The 16,378-nt window shown below is 34.8% G+C and overlaps 1 protein-coding gene across 1 annotated transcript in view; it reads right to left on the reverse strand.

The window, feature by feature from the left end:
* The window catches only part of PREPL (prolyl endopeptidase like), a 40,199-nt gene that overhangs the window by 12,275 nt on the left and 11,546 nt on the right, over positions 1–16,378 (reverse strand). Inside the window, exons 6-9 of the mRNA XM_051975193.1 lie at positions 12,142–12,265; positions 6,457–6,673; positions 4,870–5,055; positions 1,087–1,293 (exon numbers count right to left, since the gene is read on the reverse strand). Of these exons, the coding sequence (XP_051831153.1) occupies positions 1,087–1,293; positions 4,870–5,055; positions 6,457–6,673; positions 12,142–12,265 (734 nt within the window). The remainder of the gene's footprint in view (positions 1–1,086; positions 1,294–4,869; positions 5,056–6,456; positions 6,674–12,141; positions 12,266–16,378) is intronic.

The following is a 16,378-nucleotide window of genomic DNA, read 5'->3' on the forward strand; positions in this document are numbered from 1 at the left end:
AGAATCCCTATCTGAGATTTTTCTATAGAAGTATTACCAAATATGTATTATTAAAGAGAAATGGAAAATTACTTACTGACCCAAATATACTTTATTGTTAACTAAATTACTGTAATTCATCAGAATATTTCCTTTTAAATCCCTATCCTAAATTATGCTGATATTATTTATAAACCAAAAAATTGCCAGTCTAATATTTTACTCATAACTGGACATTATTGTTTCTCATCTTTTATATCAGACTCGTACTGATGTGTAAAAAAATCTTAAGCAGAAAATGTTGGCCAGTTAATTTTACATTATTTAACTGAGACTATTAACCATTAGGAACTGGAACATATTACTGTTGGATTTCATGTTATCTACTTTTATATTCTTATAAGAAGTATAAATGATTTAAATGACTTCTCTCCCTTCTCATATTTTCATTTAGGGCAAATATTAAGATCAGTGAAGTTACCCTAGGTGCACTATGTCATTACTTTACATTTGGTTTAGATCATGCTAGCTATTCCTGAAAATTCAACAGATACAGCTCTCACTTTATGGAACAAATATATTTTAGCAAAAAGCTATTCAAGAACTTCTATAAAAATACATTTGGCTGCTCTCTTTCCCTATCCCCTTTTCTATTCAAAGAATTCCTATGAAAAACTTCCTTAAGTTAAGGAAAGAAGTATAGAGCCTATACAGGCTAGTCTCTGTGTCACACCAAAAATATATGTGCTGGGAATTAAAATATTGTTCAACAACAAATCACTTCTTTCCTTTAATGCACGGGGAAATCTTTTGACCTAACACCTATATATACCTCCCAGGACTTAACTTTCTTCCCCTTTTCATTGTAAACAAATATGCTAAGTGTAATAAATATGGGCTGGTAATCTAATACATGAGATATCACAGATAAGAAACATTCCTTAAATTCACTGTTTCAGAGTATACATGATAGTCTAGATCTCTTACTTTTATCACTTTGACAAACCAATTGAACCTGTGAATACTGAGTGTGTTTGGAATAGTAATACCTGTAAGTTATTCTTTCCTTTCCTATTACCATTCTAAAGGAAGCTATTAAAAACTTACCTTACTTTTTGCTTCTAAGCGTGCCATGTGACAGTCTGTCATTACAGGCTTCTCTTGTTCAGCTTGCTCATAGAGACCGCTTTTTCCTAACATATATATATAATGCCTTGGAGGATGCACAGGAGAGGAGAGCTGAAAAGAGCAGGTGTCACTGCTGCTGTCTTGTGGCTGGGTGTCCAGCTGGCATGCACAGGCCCATGCAGGGAGCTGAAGAGATCAGATGTGTTTTTTATTCCTTCCTTAGGCTCCTTAGCATTCTAAATTTCACTTCTGGGTTCAGTTTGAGGTACAGGATCAAGTTTTATTCAATTCAGATTCTGCTGAATTGCCCATAAAATGTGTATTTTAAAGTAACAAAACTATTTCAAATAAGTGAAATGACTATGAGTAGATGATACCAAATAAATTAAATAATTAAGTGACCATTACAAATAGGAAAGAAAAGTTATTGTTGACGCTCTCAAATATCATAAAAAAGAAAAAAAAATAGTTGTATAACAGAAGGAGCACAAGATTACATTTCAAGGACTCAGGTTCAAATGCTGATTCCACTCCTTCATACCAATACCTATCTGATAGTTAAACTCTTTGAATCTGATTCCTCATTTGGAAAATGAGTAATTTTGTTTACATGATCTTCACGGTCCCTAATATTTCTAAAAAAGATGAAAATACAAGCCTAATACCATGGTTTAGCATCGTCTTAAATACAATCTCCTTTACTGAAATATTGATTTGGGGACATGAATAATAAAATTCTTTTAAATGATTAAAATGCTCATAGGCCTAACTGCCCATCTATGTCCTCCTAACTCTTATATGTCATGAAATCTGGATGCATGTTTTTGATCTGTTCCCAAGCCTGTGTCCTGTTTCCTGAACAGCCTGGACTGAAGCCATAGTAATGGCCATTATTAGTGTAGGGCTAAGTTGGCCCAGCAGCGCTTAGCCGTTTAAAATCCCAGCTTCTAACTTTGGCCCCCAGGCTAACCATTGTAGAGAACAAAACCCTTTCTTGGCACATCCTTCCTCAAACTCACCGCTATTATGCTTAAAATTCTTAACTCAATGAAAAGTGAAAGGAATCAAGATTCATTCTCTGAGAGCAGCAGGGTCCAGCTTCAAGCCTTCTCCTAGCACTCACTTTACATCCTTTAAGCAGCTCTGGTTTGCAGGTTGACAGAAGCTTCAGAAATGGCTTTGAAAGTCAAAGTGTTAAAAGAAAATTGCATTCCTTTTCCTGTATAATTGTGAAAAGTGCAAATTCCTTAGAAAATCAGCAGTCTGGCACAGCATCATCCCTGATGGTGGGCTCTCCTTATAGAGTACAACTGGCGATGTGTGTGACAAGTGCACTATTAGTCAACTGGAAGAACTGTTCCTAAAGAGCTTATGTTCATTGAGTACTTTTTTCCCCTTCACAACAACCTGAAGAACATAATTCATATAGACATTTGTTGAAAATATTTCTTAAAAAAAAAAGTCAGATTAACTTTCTTCAGACAAGTGATTATATTGGATCATTCCCCACTTCCCCTCCAATTTTAGTCTAGGCTAAAAACAAAGAGAGAAATGGGAACATCCAGTCTGAAAAATTCTGCAGCCTGGTACTAAATAAGCAGATTCAGTTATGACAGAAGGAATGATGGAAAAACCTCTAATACTGTTCCAAATACTCCTCTGTCTACACAAATTCTTTTGTACTACTGATAAAATGTTAAAAAATACATTAAAGTGCTCATATAGAGGTCTTTTTTTCTGGCCTTTTTGGTGGTAATCTAGTGATCCTAACAGGTATTGGTAGTGAGGCTGTTTCAAAGTTTATTTTCTAGAAGAGATAAGTGTAAGAAAACAAAATTCTTACAGGGTTAGGAACTACACTTTTCAAGTTTAGTCAGCTGTTTTGGATGTAACTGATTAGAAGGGAAGGAGATAGGAGTGTGTAAAAAAGGGCACAATTTATCCCTTTTAATCAAAAGATGACCAGAACACACCATACTGAGACAAAATGATATTCTAGATAGGAAATTTCTCATAATAAAAAAACAGTAATAACTCAAACTAAGAAGCAATCATAGATTAAAGTTTGTTTTGAGGATGTGATATTCAGATGTTAGAATATTCTCTATTCTTGTTACCTGATTTTAAAACAATGGTTTCATCCAGAAAGATTATGGGGCCTGCATGTGGATCACATTAGTATTTTCATCTTTTTTTTGTTATTGTTTGCTTGCTTTTTTTTTTCTCATTTTCCCCGTTTTTGATCTGATATTTCTTGTGCAGCATGATAGAAATATGTTTACAAGAATTGCACATGTTTAACCTATATTGGATTACTTACTGTCTGGGGAAGGGAGGAGGAAGAAAAGAGGAAGGGAAAAAAATTTAGAACACAAGGTTTTACAAGGGTGAATGCTAAAAACTATTTTTGCATTTATTCTGAAAATAAAAAAAACAAACAAACCAATGTTTGATTTTGTAAAAATATCCAAATAAAACTAATGTAAACACCAATATAAAATTATCACGTGTCATTTAATGCTCAACATTCATAAGAGATAATCCTAAAAAATAAAACTAAATCCTACTTATGTTTTGCCTTTAACAAATGGATTTAAAAAAAAAATTGAACGTATTAACTTGCTGCCTCTTTCTATAAGAAAAATTCCAGGAAATAATGAAAGCATGAAGCTGGATGAGAGGAAGTTTATTAAGAAGAGTGTGGGATTTTGCTAAATGGTATCTTATGCTATTACAGCATTTCTTTCACTGAGGTCGAATTTAAAGCAATCTTTCTCTTCAGCCATAAATGTTTGAATCTTCACTAAGTAGGAATGTCATGCTTGTTATAAAGATCTTACATCGTTTAGACTTTTGACATAATCTGTTCTGATCTTCAGTTTGTTGTAAATGTGAATCAGTGTGTCTATAAGCACCCAGAGGACAGGGATAAGGCCTCCAAAATTTCCTTTATAAGGCCCCCACTGACACCACATGTGTCAATAAACATGTTCAGTGAATTGTAAAGACACCAGATGTCATAAATGACATAAAATATCATAAAAGAAATTGAAGACATATTCCTAGCTTTCATGGAGATGAAAAATTGGAGAGATATATAATACAAGGGAAAAAATCAGAAATACTTTCAAATAAAACATGAGGGCAAATTAGTAGAGGTCACATACTACTAACGTACTACAAACTCCAGTTACCTGAATCTGGCAGCCAATTATTGTAAAAAGAAAAGAAAACAACTGAGAAAAAAAAAAAAAAACTTTGAAAATAGCAATAAAAAGCTAACAAATAAAAAAGAAAAAAACACTTAATAAAAATGGCCACGAACATGCCAATGATTAACGAAGACGCTGGAGAGCCATGCCTTTCTTCCTCTAAGTTTCTAATTATATGTGACTAGTAGTCATACGGTTGGAAGGTATCTCAGAATTCCTCTAATTCAACTTCCACACCATTTTACAGATGAAAAAACTGATGCCCAGAGATAACAATGACTTATTCAAAGTCATAAAGCTGCCAACTGGAAAAAAAATTGAACTATACTGAAATTTTACAATATTAAATTAAAAGCAAAGTCTTGATGTTTCTACAAATACCAAGTTCTTTTAAGAGAAAAAAAATTATTATTACTTGGCTATAACATATCTCAACAAAAATAATGTCAATATAATAATTTTATGTTTAAATAATGTATATTTAATATTCTGTTCAGAAAAACCAACTGTGTATTTTGATTAGCAATTAATTATTAAAAATGAAACGTACCTTAAGAAATTGAACTGAATGATCATTTAAGGAAATTGTATTGAGATAAAGTTGATTGCAGTACTTCAGAAATATAATACAGTGGTCCTTGAACATCACCATGTCAATAAGCTTGGTTTTTCTCCTCCATGTATAAATATGCTGCCAATTCTTTATACTACAGGAATCGACTGATGTCTTCATTAACTACGCAGAAGCAAAGAGACAGAAGAGAGCTAGTAAAATATCAAGAAATCCAATCAGCAAAGTAGTGAGGTATCTAGATGAAAGCACAGATACTTTTTACTATTTCTAAGTATGCTCCTTTGCATTACATAAATGGAAGAGCCAGACATTTATTGAAGTTTCGGTGTCTTCATCTCATCGTTGCTAAGAAGCTATGATAAGAGATCATGGACTTAGACCAGTGAGGGACAGGGGAGAACAAACAGCACAAAATTCTCATTTTTACAAATGAATAAACTGAGGCCTAGAAAGGTTAAATGACTTAAGGCTAAGTTCACATGACAAGCAAATATCTGAGGCAGGATTTGGTGTATGAATAGGAGATGGCAACTGATGAAGTACTCTGAATGTCAAAGAGAGGATAAGTTCAGGAGGCAACAGGAAGCCCCTGGGACTTACTGAGTAACAGGGAGAAGTGGTTAGAAACCACTTTAAGAAAACCACTTTGTTGACTGGAAGGAGGAAGGGCTAAAAAGGAGTGAGACATAGGGTGGGGAGACCAGCAGGCAGAGGTGGCGAGCACTTGCCCCAGAGAGAGGAGCAGCAGTTGAGAGAGAGTTCAAAAGGAAAATCGAGAGGTTTTGGCAACAGATTGGTTCTAGGGGCTGAGATATAATGAGCAGCTGGGAAAAAGGGGTTGCCTCGGTGTAACAGGAATGTTAGGAGGCGAGGAGGTATGAGCAGGGAAGATGCTGAGAGTCTCAGTCTTTTGCTGCATCTTCATCCAGAGCACAAGTTTGATTTTGGAGGCTATAGGGAGCCACTCAAATCATAAGAGGTATGGGAGTAGTAGACAGAGTCAGACTTCTATCTGAGGAAACAGAAATATTACTAGTTTGACAACTTAGTAAAGAATGGATTATAGAGATAGTCAGGTGGTGCAGTGGGTAGAGGAACTGAGTTCAAATCCAGCTTCAGACTCCTACTAGCTGTGTGACTCTGGGCAACTCACTTAATCCTGATTGCCTCAAAACCTCCCAAAAGTAACAGACTACAAGGAGGAGAGACCTGCACAGAGACCAAACAACAGGCCATTGCAATGACCCAGGCACAAGAGGGCCTAAGTGCAGTTTTAGAGAGAGATGTTACAAAGGTAGAAACAGTAGGGCTGGACAACTGATAGCATGTGGGGCACGAGGGGGAGGAGCTAAAGTTTCTGGCCTTCATGACTAGAATGGTAATATCCTCAACAATAATAGGAAAGTTAGGAAGAAGGAGGTAAAAAGGCCAGGTATGTATTCTAGTACTTTACAAGGTGTTTTTCTGAAATTTTCAAAAAAGAACATTAGATGCTAAAGTTGAAGTTCTATTTTAAAGCTTTCTAGGAATGAAATGCATAGAGGAGGGAAAGGGAAATATTACCTTGTATTCTGAAGGCTCTCCATAATTTGTGAGAATATATAATTCATTGTTTCTATGTTCAATATGGTACATAACCCCAAAATTTCTCTTTTGGACAAGGACTGGTAGATTCCAAGGCTGATGACAATCCACCAACCATACTTCAGAAGTAGTCTTACTGTTACTGTTTATGGTAAGAAAGAACCTATCTCTTGTACAATATAAGTCCACAAAAAATCTGAAAAGAAAAAGTACAATATGCAAATCTTAAGAATTCCAGGTATGGAATATTTTGTTCATGGGATATACTTGGTAAGTATTCAATATTAAATGCTCATTTATAGTGAAAATAAAAAATAAAAACATTCCATTGATGAACACTAAGAAGTCACAAGTCAACCACTGTTAACTTTTTAAAATCCCATTTTACATACTACTTTTAAATCACAGGGCTACTTGATGAGAAATGAAGGCAAAAAGATTTTATTAAAAAAAGAAAAGGGCTAAGAAGTTATTATTTTTCAATCTCTCATTAATTATCAGGCAATCCTAAAAGAAGTTTAAAAAATGAAATGAATTGCCTTAAAAACAATAGGAAAGTAATTTTTAATTCCCTATTAATTCAACAGCCAAAAGCATGAATTTCAACAAGAAAACAAGACACTTGCTTCATTAGGGTCTAAGCCCAGATTTTTGTGTATTTTCATTTACAAGTAAAAATTTCAAGAGGTATTCAAGAAAGGACAATTATGTCATACCACTGGTACTCATTTTAAAAGCATTACTAGTTCTGTGGTATGACAATCATACCATCTTCTAAAACAGAATTAGAAAACATCAATCTGAGAGCTCAATCTTCTTGAAGTGAAATTCACTAAAAACATATTTCACATTAGTAATGATGCAAAAATCCTTAGAAAGTGAGGGAGAGAAAAAGAAAAAGAAAAGAGAACAAGAAGGAGTAAAAGGAAGAGATGGAGTAAAAAAGAAGAGATAAGGATAAAGAAGAAAATTATATATAATGCATAAATAGCATAGATATATGTGTGTGTATTCTGATATATGTAACATATGTTACATATACATCTATATAACTAGACAGAGAGAAGACAGCAAGGGGAAAAAGGTAGCAAGAGAAAGAAGGAATGAAGAGGAGAGGGAAGATGAGCATACCAAAATAGATGGCAAAAATATAAATTTAACACCACACCTAGGCTAGCATCAGTATTTACCAATTAACTAATCACTATCAACTATATATTTGTGCTACATATATGTATACATATATTACTTCAATATCAACTATATATTTATGTCATATATATGTATATATAGTTTGTGTATACATATAATATTATGAACATATATGTATAGACACACACACACACACACACACAGAGTTGCACACAGTGGTTATACCTGGCTTTGTTTATAGAAATAACATTTGACACAGGCCTTAAAACCTTGGCCTTGGGCTCCTGCTCTGTATCTCTTCCCTTTCTCAATCAAGCACCTATTTAAAAAGGAGTTGTCTAGATTCCTTGTCTACACTTTCTCTTTTCTCTCTCCTCAGTTCTTTACAATATGGCTTTCCAGAATGCTGTTACTTTCCTGAAGCTACTCTCTCCAAAGGCACTAATACTCCCTAGTAGCCAAATCATATTGTCTTTTTTGTTTTGGGCCTTGTCCTTTCAAACCTCTCTGAAATGTTTGCCATTGGTTATCACTTTCTCTTCCTCTTATACTATTCTCTCCTATCTGTCAATTGAGCCACTTCTACTTAGTCTCTTTTTTTTCTGGATCATCCTCCACATCAAGGCGCAGGCTATCTTTTTCCCCCTTTTCTTTCACATTCTTGCTTGAATTATCAATTAATTGCCTGCTGAACATTCTAAGTTGGCATATCTCAAATTCAATCAGTCCAAACCCAGAAATCAGTATCTTTCCTCCAAGCCTGAAGGGACTACTTTCCTCCCAGGCTCACAAGTTTGTAATTGCAATACTTTCTACTAAAAACTCTTTGTGCCTCAGTCCAAATCCACTCAATTGTAAATCTTACTGATTCTATTTCCTCAAAGGGTTTGGAATCTGAACACTTCTACTTGCATAGCCAACAATTGGGTTCAAACCATCATTATCTCTTGCCTAGTAATCACAATATCCACTCAATTAATCTTCCAGGCACTAGTCTGTCTCTATTCTAGTTCTTTGTTCAAAATGCAGCCAAAGTGATTTTTCTTAAGCAGAGATGTGACTATCTTTTTGTTCAACAAATTCCAGTGGCTCCCTATTGCCTTAAGGATCAAAAATATAGTCCTCTCTTTAACACCTTTTAGAGACCATCATGATTTGGTTCTAACATCTCTTCCCGTCCTCAATGGATTATTCTTCCTTTGGCATTCTATAATGCAGTCAGACTTGTTATACACATTTGCTGTGACCATTGCCCATGCCTGGAATGTACTCGCTTTTCACCTCTGCTTTACCAAATTTCTCTCTCCAAGGCACATCTTATCCATCTTCTATGAGAAGTTTCTTTGCCTCCTCCCTCCACCTTAATGTCCTTTCTTCCAGGCTATCTTTAAAAAAATGACTTTCTATATGTTTGCATTTATTAACTTTAAATTTATGCTGTACATCTGTATCTATGTACTTGTCTCCCCCATTGGAATATAATAAGCTCTTTGAGAGCAAGGATTCTTTTTTTTTTTTTTTTTTTTTTTTTTGGTACCATACACATAGGTACTTAAGATATGCTTGGTAACTGATTTAGACATCAGATTCATCCCAAGCTTTTACTGCACATCCTCAGGCAGTCCCTTTTTTTCACTGAGAGGACTACCATCCTTCCAGTCACCTGCCTGGCTGTCCAGACCCAATTTCTACTCCTTCCTCTCACCTGTCCCTTTGCTTGCCAGGCCTTGCCTTTTCTGCCCTGGTAACATCCCTGGCCCAGGTCTTTCCCTTTTTCGCTGCTTCTCTCTGGGCACAACTCCTGGCTGCCGGTGAGTCTACCTTTCTGAGAAAGACCTTGACATTTGCAAATCTAACAGAATAGCTAATATTGAGATTATTTCTCAATAGAAAATTCCTCTTCATGGCTGGCTTTCTTCTATCTTGACTCCTCTAGAAGATTCCTCACAAATGACTGGCTTTTTAAAGGTCACCAAGAGGTAACTGGTCCTTCAGTCAATAACTAACTGTCCCATAATTCCACCATTTTGACTGCTACTGCTTCCTACATTCTAAAGGAACAAGACTTAGAAAGCCTTCCTTAGCTTCATTTACTATCTGTGAATAGGCCAAAAAGGTGTTAAAATAATAAAGATTCCACTCGACAAAATACACAAATATTTAATCAAAATCTGAAAGGAGAAACACTTTACAAAGCACTATCACAAAAATTAATTTTATTTTCTCTTACTTGTCCTTTAAAGCATATAATTTCATCAACTGGGCTGAGAGGAATTGAATTGATCAGAAATCTCTTCCATCAATTCTCCCTTTCTAGCTTCTATAGTGACAAGATGTTTATACATAGAAAGGAAGCAAGGTTAAGAGCTTTGCAATTATTCTTTCATTTGGTTCTAACAACCTGGAGCCACAGGGCTGTTGTGATCCTATTTTTATAGATGAAGAAACTGAGGCAACCAGAAATAAAGTGACTAAGCCAGGGTTACATAGCTAGTCATTGTCTGAGACTGGCTTATGAAAAGACCTTTTTCTGTGACCTTATACTTGGTGAAAAAGTCAAGAATTTGTATAAAATTGTCATATTTTGATCCTGAATGGAAGGAAATGATGGAAATAAGTAGGCAGAGATTGGATAACTATAGAATTACAAGGAAATAACTAAAAGACGACCTGGTAAAGTACTGGGGAAATCAAATTCTCTAGGAAAATGTGAATCAAAGGTGAAAAATAAAGGAAAATTAAAACACTAACAAAAACTCCAAAATGATGTGACAGTAATAAGTAATGAAGTTTGCAGAATGCCGCCTTGTTTTTCTGGTTATGATTGACAAAAGATATATGACTATTATATGATATCTCAGGCTGCTCTCTTAATCATCAATTCCCTTGGCATATGCAATTCTAGCAAGCCCAGAAGATATAAATATTACTTAGTAACTCAGTATTTACAGTTTAACGTGTCCACTTTGAAGACTGAATTCAAAAGAATAACACAACTATCATAAACAAATAACACAGTAAAAGTTACTGCCATCTTGAACTGATTTTCTCACCAATTTTGGCTGTGCCCAAAATTTAAATGGTTAAATTAAATTAATATTTTTAAATGGTGTCTGTGGGAAAAGAGACACTTCCTATTTAACATTAGGTGATGCTATTATTATCCCTACTTGAAGATAATGTCACTACAATAGCATTATATATATTTGGGGGCTTTGGTCTGGATATGGTCATTAGATAGTTATGATAAAGTAGAGTTCCTTACTTTTCATTCTCATACAGAAGAGCAGTCTTCATTAGGTGGATAAGTGTTTAGTGAAAAAAAAATTTTTTTTAATTCACCTGTTTGTTTTATTTTTCTATACACATTTAAATGGATAACATGTATTAGCAAACGAATCTCTCAGTTATTTTAACAGAGGTTGATTATCCAGTCTTCATTCAAATCAATGGTATTTCTTGTTGACAGTCTTCAATGCTCTTAGAATTTAGAAAGTTGGGATCTTCAAAGAGAAGATAGTGTGCTAGATGGCTATAAAACTAGCTCTGTAATCAGTTTAGCAAAAAACCAGCTTTTCTTCCTGAACAATTACTTTGTAAAAGGACACTGAGTGAGTATTCAGCAGATTAGAGTTTGATCACTGGGAACAACATAATGGTTGTATTTGGTCACCACCCACAGCAGGGATTATCCCCAATATAAAAGAGAAAATATGAGTAGGTACAACAGGAGTTTTCTAGAGAAAAAGAGAAACCGATCTGTCTGCATGGCATGAAAATTGTCATTCTCTCTCTAAGGGGCACTTTGCCCTGAGAAAGACCTTGACATTTGCAAATCTAACAGAATAGCTAAGTAACAGAGAACAGTGAAAGCTGAGAGAGATTACAAATCAAGCACAGCAGGAGGGAAAGAGAAAGAGAGAGATACTACTTAAGTAGTTCCTTCTCTGGCGTCTAAACCTCACTGTGATAGCAAACAGAACTGCAGAAACAAATCCAAGGAAGTATGGCATAGAATAACAAAGGGAGAGGAATCAAGACACCTGTGCCTTTGCCACTATCTGGTCTTGTCATTTGGCTGAGTCACTTAAGTACTTTCAGCCATTTTCCTGGTTTGTAAAATGGAAGAAAAATGAATTGGCTAATCTATGACAAAATCAAGTCTCCGATGACATATTTTTCTCCCAGACCAAAAATTTAAGCATATGCACGGTATGCTAAGTACCATGAAGGCTGCACTTTTCTAAAGAAGTGTGGTTTCATCAGCGTGGGTATTTCTTCCAATGATGAAATCACAAAACTCTTCATGCTTTTAGCAGCTGGTCTTAGAAGTTGCTATAGTCAAAATAATTCACTGGAAACCAGAGAAAAAAGACTTTTTTAAATGAAATAAATAACTGGAGTACAAAGACACTTTACAATGTCTAAGTTTAAAAAAGAAGTTACTTGAGGGAATATTACTTCACATTTGGCAAAAAGAAGAGATTATCTTTACTTGCATTATTTCAGCACCTTGGATCTTGTTCTGTGTAGATGCATTCAGTATATTTTTTATTTCCAAAGCTAGTTCGAAACACATTGCAACACCGAAGGTTCTTTTGGCAAGTATAGAATAAAATGCCATCCTGTACCCATTCTGAAAGGAAAACAGTAAATGATGAAATATTACTAAGCTATAATACAAAAGCACAATAGTTAGGATTCTCTTTGGGAGTCTTTCCTTGGAAACTGAAAGTTAAAGTGAACTTGAATTTACTGAACCAAGATAATAATAATAACAGCTAACATTTACATAGCACATTTATTTTGCAAAGTGCTTTCCACATATGTTTTCTCATCTGATTTCACAATAATCTGTAAGTTAATTTTATCCCTATTTTACATTAGGGAACTGAGGCTAAGAGAATTCATGAGCCTCATCTAGGATCACAAAGTCAATAAGCCGGAGAGCCTTCTACTTAGTACTATCTCTGCTAAGTTTTCAAGTGTTTACTTTTATTTACCATAAGTTACTTACTAGGGACTTTTCAAGAAAGCATGAAGAATTGAATGCTTTAGAATTCTGACTATATCCAAAAGAAAGCACATTTGTTTTAAAGAGGAGGGCTAGATTTAAGGATTGGAATGAAATTGGAACTGCGTTTAAATCTACAGTTGCTAACCTAAAAACTAAGGAAAAACTAGATCTTTCATTCTTGTTTACGTTCTCATTGGTCTCATAATTCTTAGGATTGGCAAACTATTTAGGGCACAGATAGCAGGGATCATACCTGAAGAAAAATGAGAGATAAAAAAAAAAGTACAATGGGACAAAATACTTTTGATGGTAAAAGAAACGTGAGGATGATATGGCTACATCATTAGGGTAAAAATTATAAAAATGAAGGCGTGCCATGTTCTTCATAATGTTAACAAAATTGTTCATGAATGTTAGATTAATATTCTCTTCAATTCCTGACATAACTATAGTTAGCATTTAATGAATCATATCATATATAGCATCTTATATGTTGGCTGTATATTTTTAATAATATTGAAGTAATCTGAAATATCAGCCCACTTGAAATCAAAGAAGGGGATAAGGGCAGATGAATACAGGATAATGCTCACAGGTGGGGAAAGGCTTTCTTAAGAGACTACAGAACTGAGCAACACTACTCTCTGAATGGAAAGTGTAATAATGTGGCCAGTTCCTCTATTAGCTTTATTTGTGATTTCCACATGGATGACGCTCAACTTTCTCTTCAGTTCCAACTTTTTTCCCCATTATACATTTCCAGCTTTTTCTCAATTGTTCCAAACTAAACAACCCAACATTTTAAAACCAAATTAATTACAATATTCTAAAAGGTATTTTTTCTTTCTTACTTTGCTAATGGCACCATCATAAATCTAGCTACTCAATTTCAAACCTAGCTTTTCAAAAGTAAAATTTGAATCCTAACTTATCTTTGTCCCATATTTAGGTTAAACATCACCAATTCCTTTAACTAGTAAATGGCAAGAACTTTAGGCCCTTCACCATTCTGGTTTCCTTCCTGAGGATTCTCTCCTACTCATCTTCTTAAATAAAGTGCCTAGATATGAACATTTTTCACAGTGCAAAGAGACTATCTCATCATGATTCTTAGATTTCCTGTCTCTCAATGTACCCTAACATCATATAGAACTATTGACTTATATTGTCCTTAGTAGACCAGAAAAACTTTGTTGCATTAAAAAAATGATTTTTAAAGTTCTGAATTTATAACAAAAGATCTCCATATACAAATAGAAGAGAAAAATAGGATTCACATGAAAACATGAACTTTTGGTATAGATGGTCCCTTATTTCCATCTTTGCCTTTCTTAAGAGTAGTATATGGCTAGCAGTGAGACCACTGGGTCAAAAAGATGTTTTAGGAACTCTCTAAGCAAAATTTTAAATTGTTCTCCAAAATTGTTCTTCCATAGGGAACACAATATCCCTATATTTGTTCTTCTTCCTTTTGAAGGATTAGAGGTCCTTAGAAAATGAGGGGTTATACCTTTGAGTAGAAAAAATAAGACATGGTAGAGAGCTAGCTCTGTGGTCATTCATCTTATCAATGGACAATTTTTCTGGTGTCTGCTTGATCTGAATCTCCATTTTGCTTATCTTGGTAACCTCACTTAGAGAAATGTTTTTTGAAGAACTATTGGAGAACTGTTGAACTAATTCACAGCTTCAGCAGTGTGCTGTCTGTTCTCAGTCCTTTCTCTAATCTTTCCAAGACAAAAGGCAGTGATTTAGCAATCATACTTGTCATTTATTTCAGTATCTGAGGATGTTGATCATCTGGGCTGGGTAACAGGAACTCAACAAAGGATTTCAGAGATTCTCTTGCTGTCTCTTTACTTATCTTGGGTATTTATTTCCTATTAGCCATTTTTGTTATCTTTTTTCCAGTCCAAAGATCAATCCTGGCAGAAAACTAGAAACAAGAGTTGAGCATTTGTTTTTTCCCCATTGTCATTGTTAGTGATTGCCCAAATCTATTATCTTATCCTGCCTTTGATCCTATTCTTTTCTCCAATATTGTTACAAAACAAAAACTCCTTTCTTTTTGTGTTATTTTTAGTTTTCCTCATTAGTTTCAGCTTATTCGGAGTGTAAATATTACTAAAATAGGAAATTTTACAGAGCTATGTCTTGCTTTTGTATGCAGCATGACCTAGCTTATTGACTTTTGTCTTTTAAAAGCTAAACTTTTTGATGAGCTCCTTGTACATCCAAACTAGTCTCTTCAGACAGCTTCCCTCACCAAAATTCTACAATGTGATTTCAGCTGTCATTCTTGGGTACTTTCTATCCTTCCTGGGCAAATTTCCCCTTTCGAACTGTGGTTCATGGATGAGATCTATTCTCTTCAAATTTAGGACACATATCAGACTATGCCTATCTTCTTTACATTACAAACTCTAAGAGGAAATGGTTACTTTTCCCTGGGGTTCTCCTTATTTTAATTGGATCCAGAACAGAATATCCCTATATTTGTTCTTCTTCCTTTTGAAGGATTAGAGGCCCTTAGAAAATGAGGGGTTATACCTTTGAGTAAAAAAAAGTAAGACATGGTAGAGAGTCAGCTCTGTGGTCATTCATCTTATCACTGGACAATTTTTCTGGTATCTGCTTGACCTGAATCTCCATTTTGCCTGTCTTGGTAACCTCACTTAGAGAAATGTTTTTCCTGCAAACGCTTGCAGCATGAAGCACACATCCATGTACATACACAAATGAGGCAAGGGATACAGCAGTCATAGAGAATTTGTATAGGTTCACAGGTTGCACAGAGAGCTCAAGCTTTTTAATCATTACCATAATTGTATTACCTTATTGCACTGGATTTGGCTAATCTGGGGAATACCCACAGAAAAAACAAAACAAAACAAAATTTAATTTAACATCCCTTAATTAAGTATAGTATTGCCAGATGCTACTTAATGAAACAATACTTCCCTGGGATCATTATTGTGTAATCTTCTTATTATGCTTAAATCAGATGCCACCTTCTCTGTAAAGTCTTCATCTCTCTAGTTATTAGTGGTCTTTCCTTTCCCAAATTATCATGTATTTATCTACATACAAGTTGAAATTTCCACTAAGAAATGATCTCTTTGAGGGCAATTACTTCTTATTTCACTTTTGGTTTTGTAGCCCCACACTACAGTATAGCTCCTTGCACACAGCAAATATTTAATATCTATACGTTGAACTGAATTGCCTGTTGCTTATCCTCATTCCCTCTTCTTTTTGCCAGGGCAACAGTCAAACCAGTGTCCCTGCCTCCAGTCTTTCATTCTTTCTTTGCTTCTAACCTATCCTACACTCTGCATCTGATCAATCTTCCTCAAGTACAGCTTTGACTATTCTCTTGCTTTAAAACATTCAGTTGCTGCCCAAGTTAAAACTTAAGTCTAACCAACTCCTTTTATAATCTGATCCCAAACTAGCTTTTCAATTCTATTTCTCACTACTCCTATTTATATATTTTAAGTTTCAGCTAAAAGTGCCTGCTCACAATCTCCTAAATTCTATTAGCCATTCTTTATGATTAGGTCAAAGGTGGTAAGTCCTTCCCTCCCAGTTCTACCTATTCAATTTTTATCTATTCTCTAAGGCCTTGCTCAAATACTACTCTTTCAAGAAGCTTTCTGAATCTCTTTGACCAAGTAAGTCTACCTCTAGACAGCACTAATCCTTCTCTTCTATGAACTTTGTGTCTCTTTT

The sequence above is a fragment of the Antechinus flavipes genome, chromosome 2 (genome assembly GCF_016432865.1).
Source record: "Antechinus flavipes isolate AdamAnt ecotype Samford, QLD, Australia chromosome 2, AdamAnt_v2, whole genome shotgun sequence".
Classification (NCBI taxonomy): domain Eukaryota; kingdom Metazoa; phylum Chordata; class Mammalia; order Dasyuromorphia; family Dasyuridae; genus Antechinus; species Antechinus flavipes.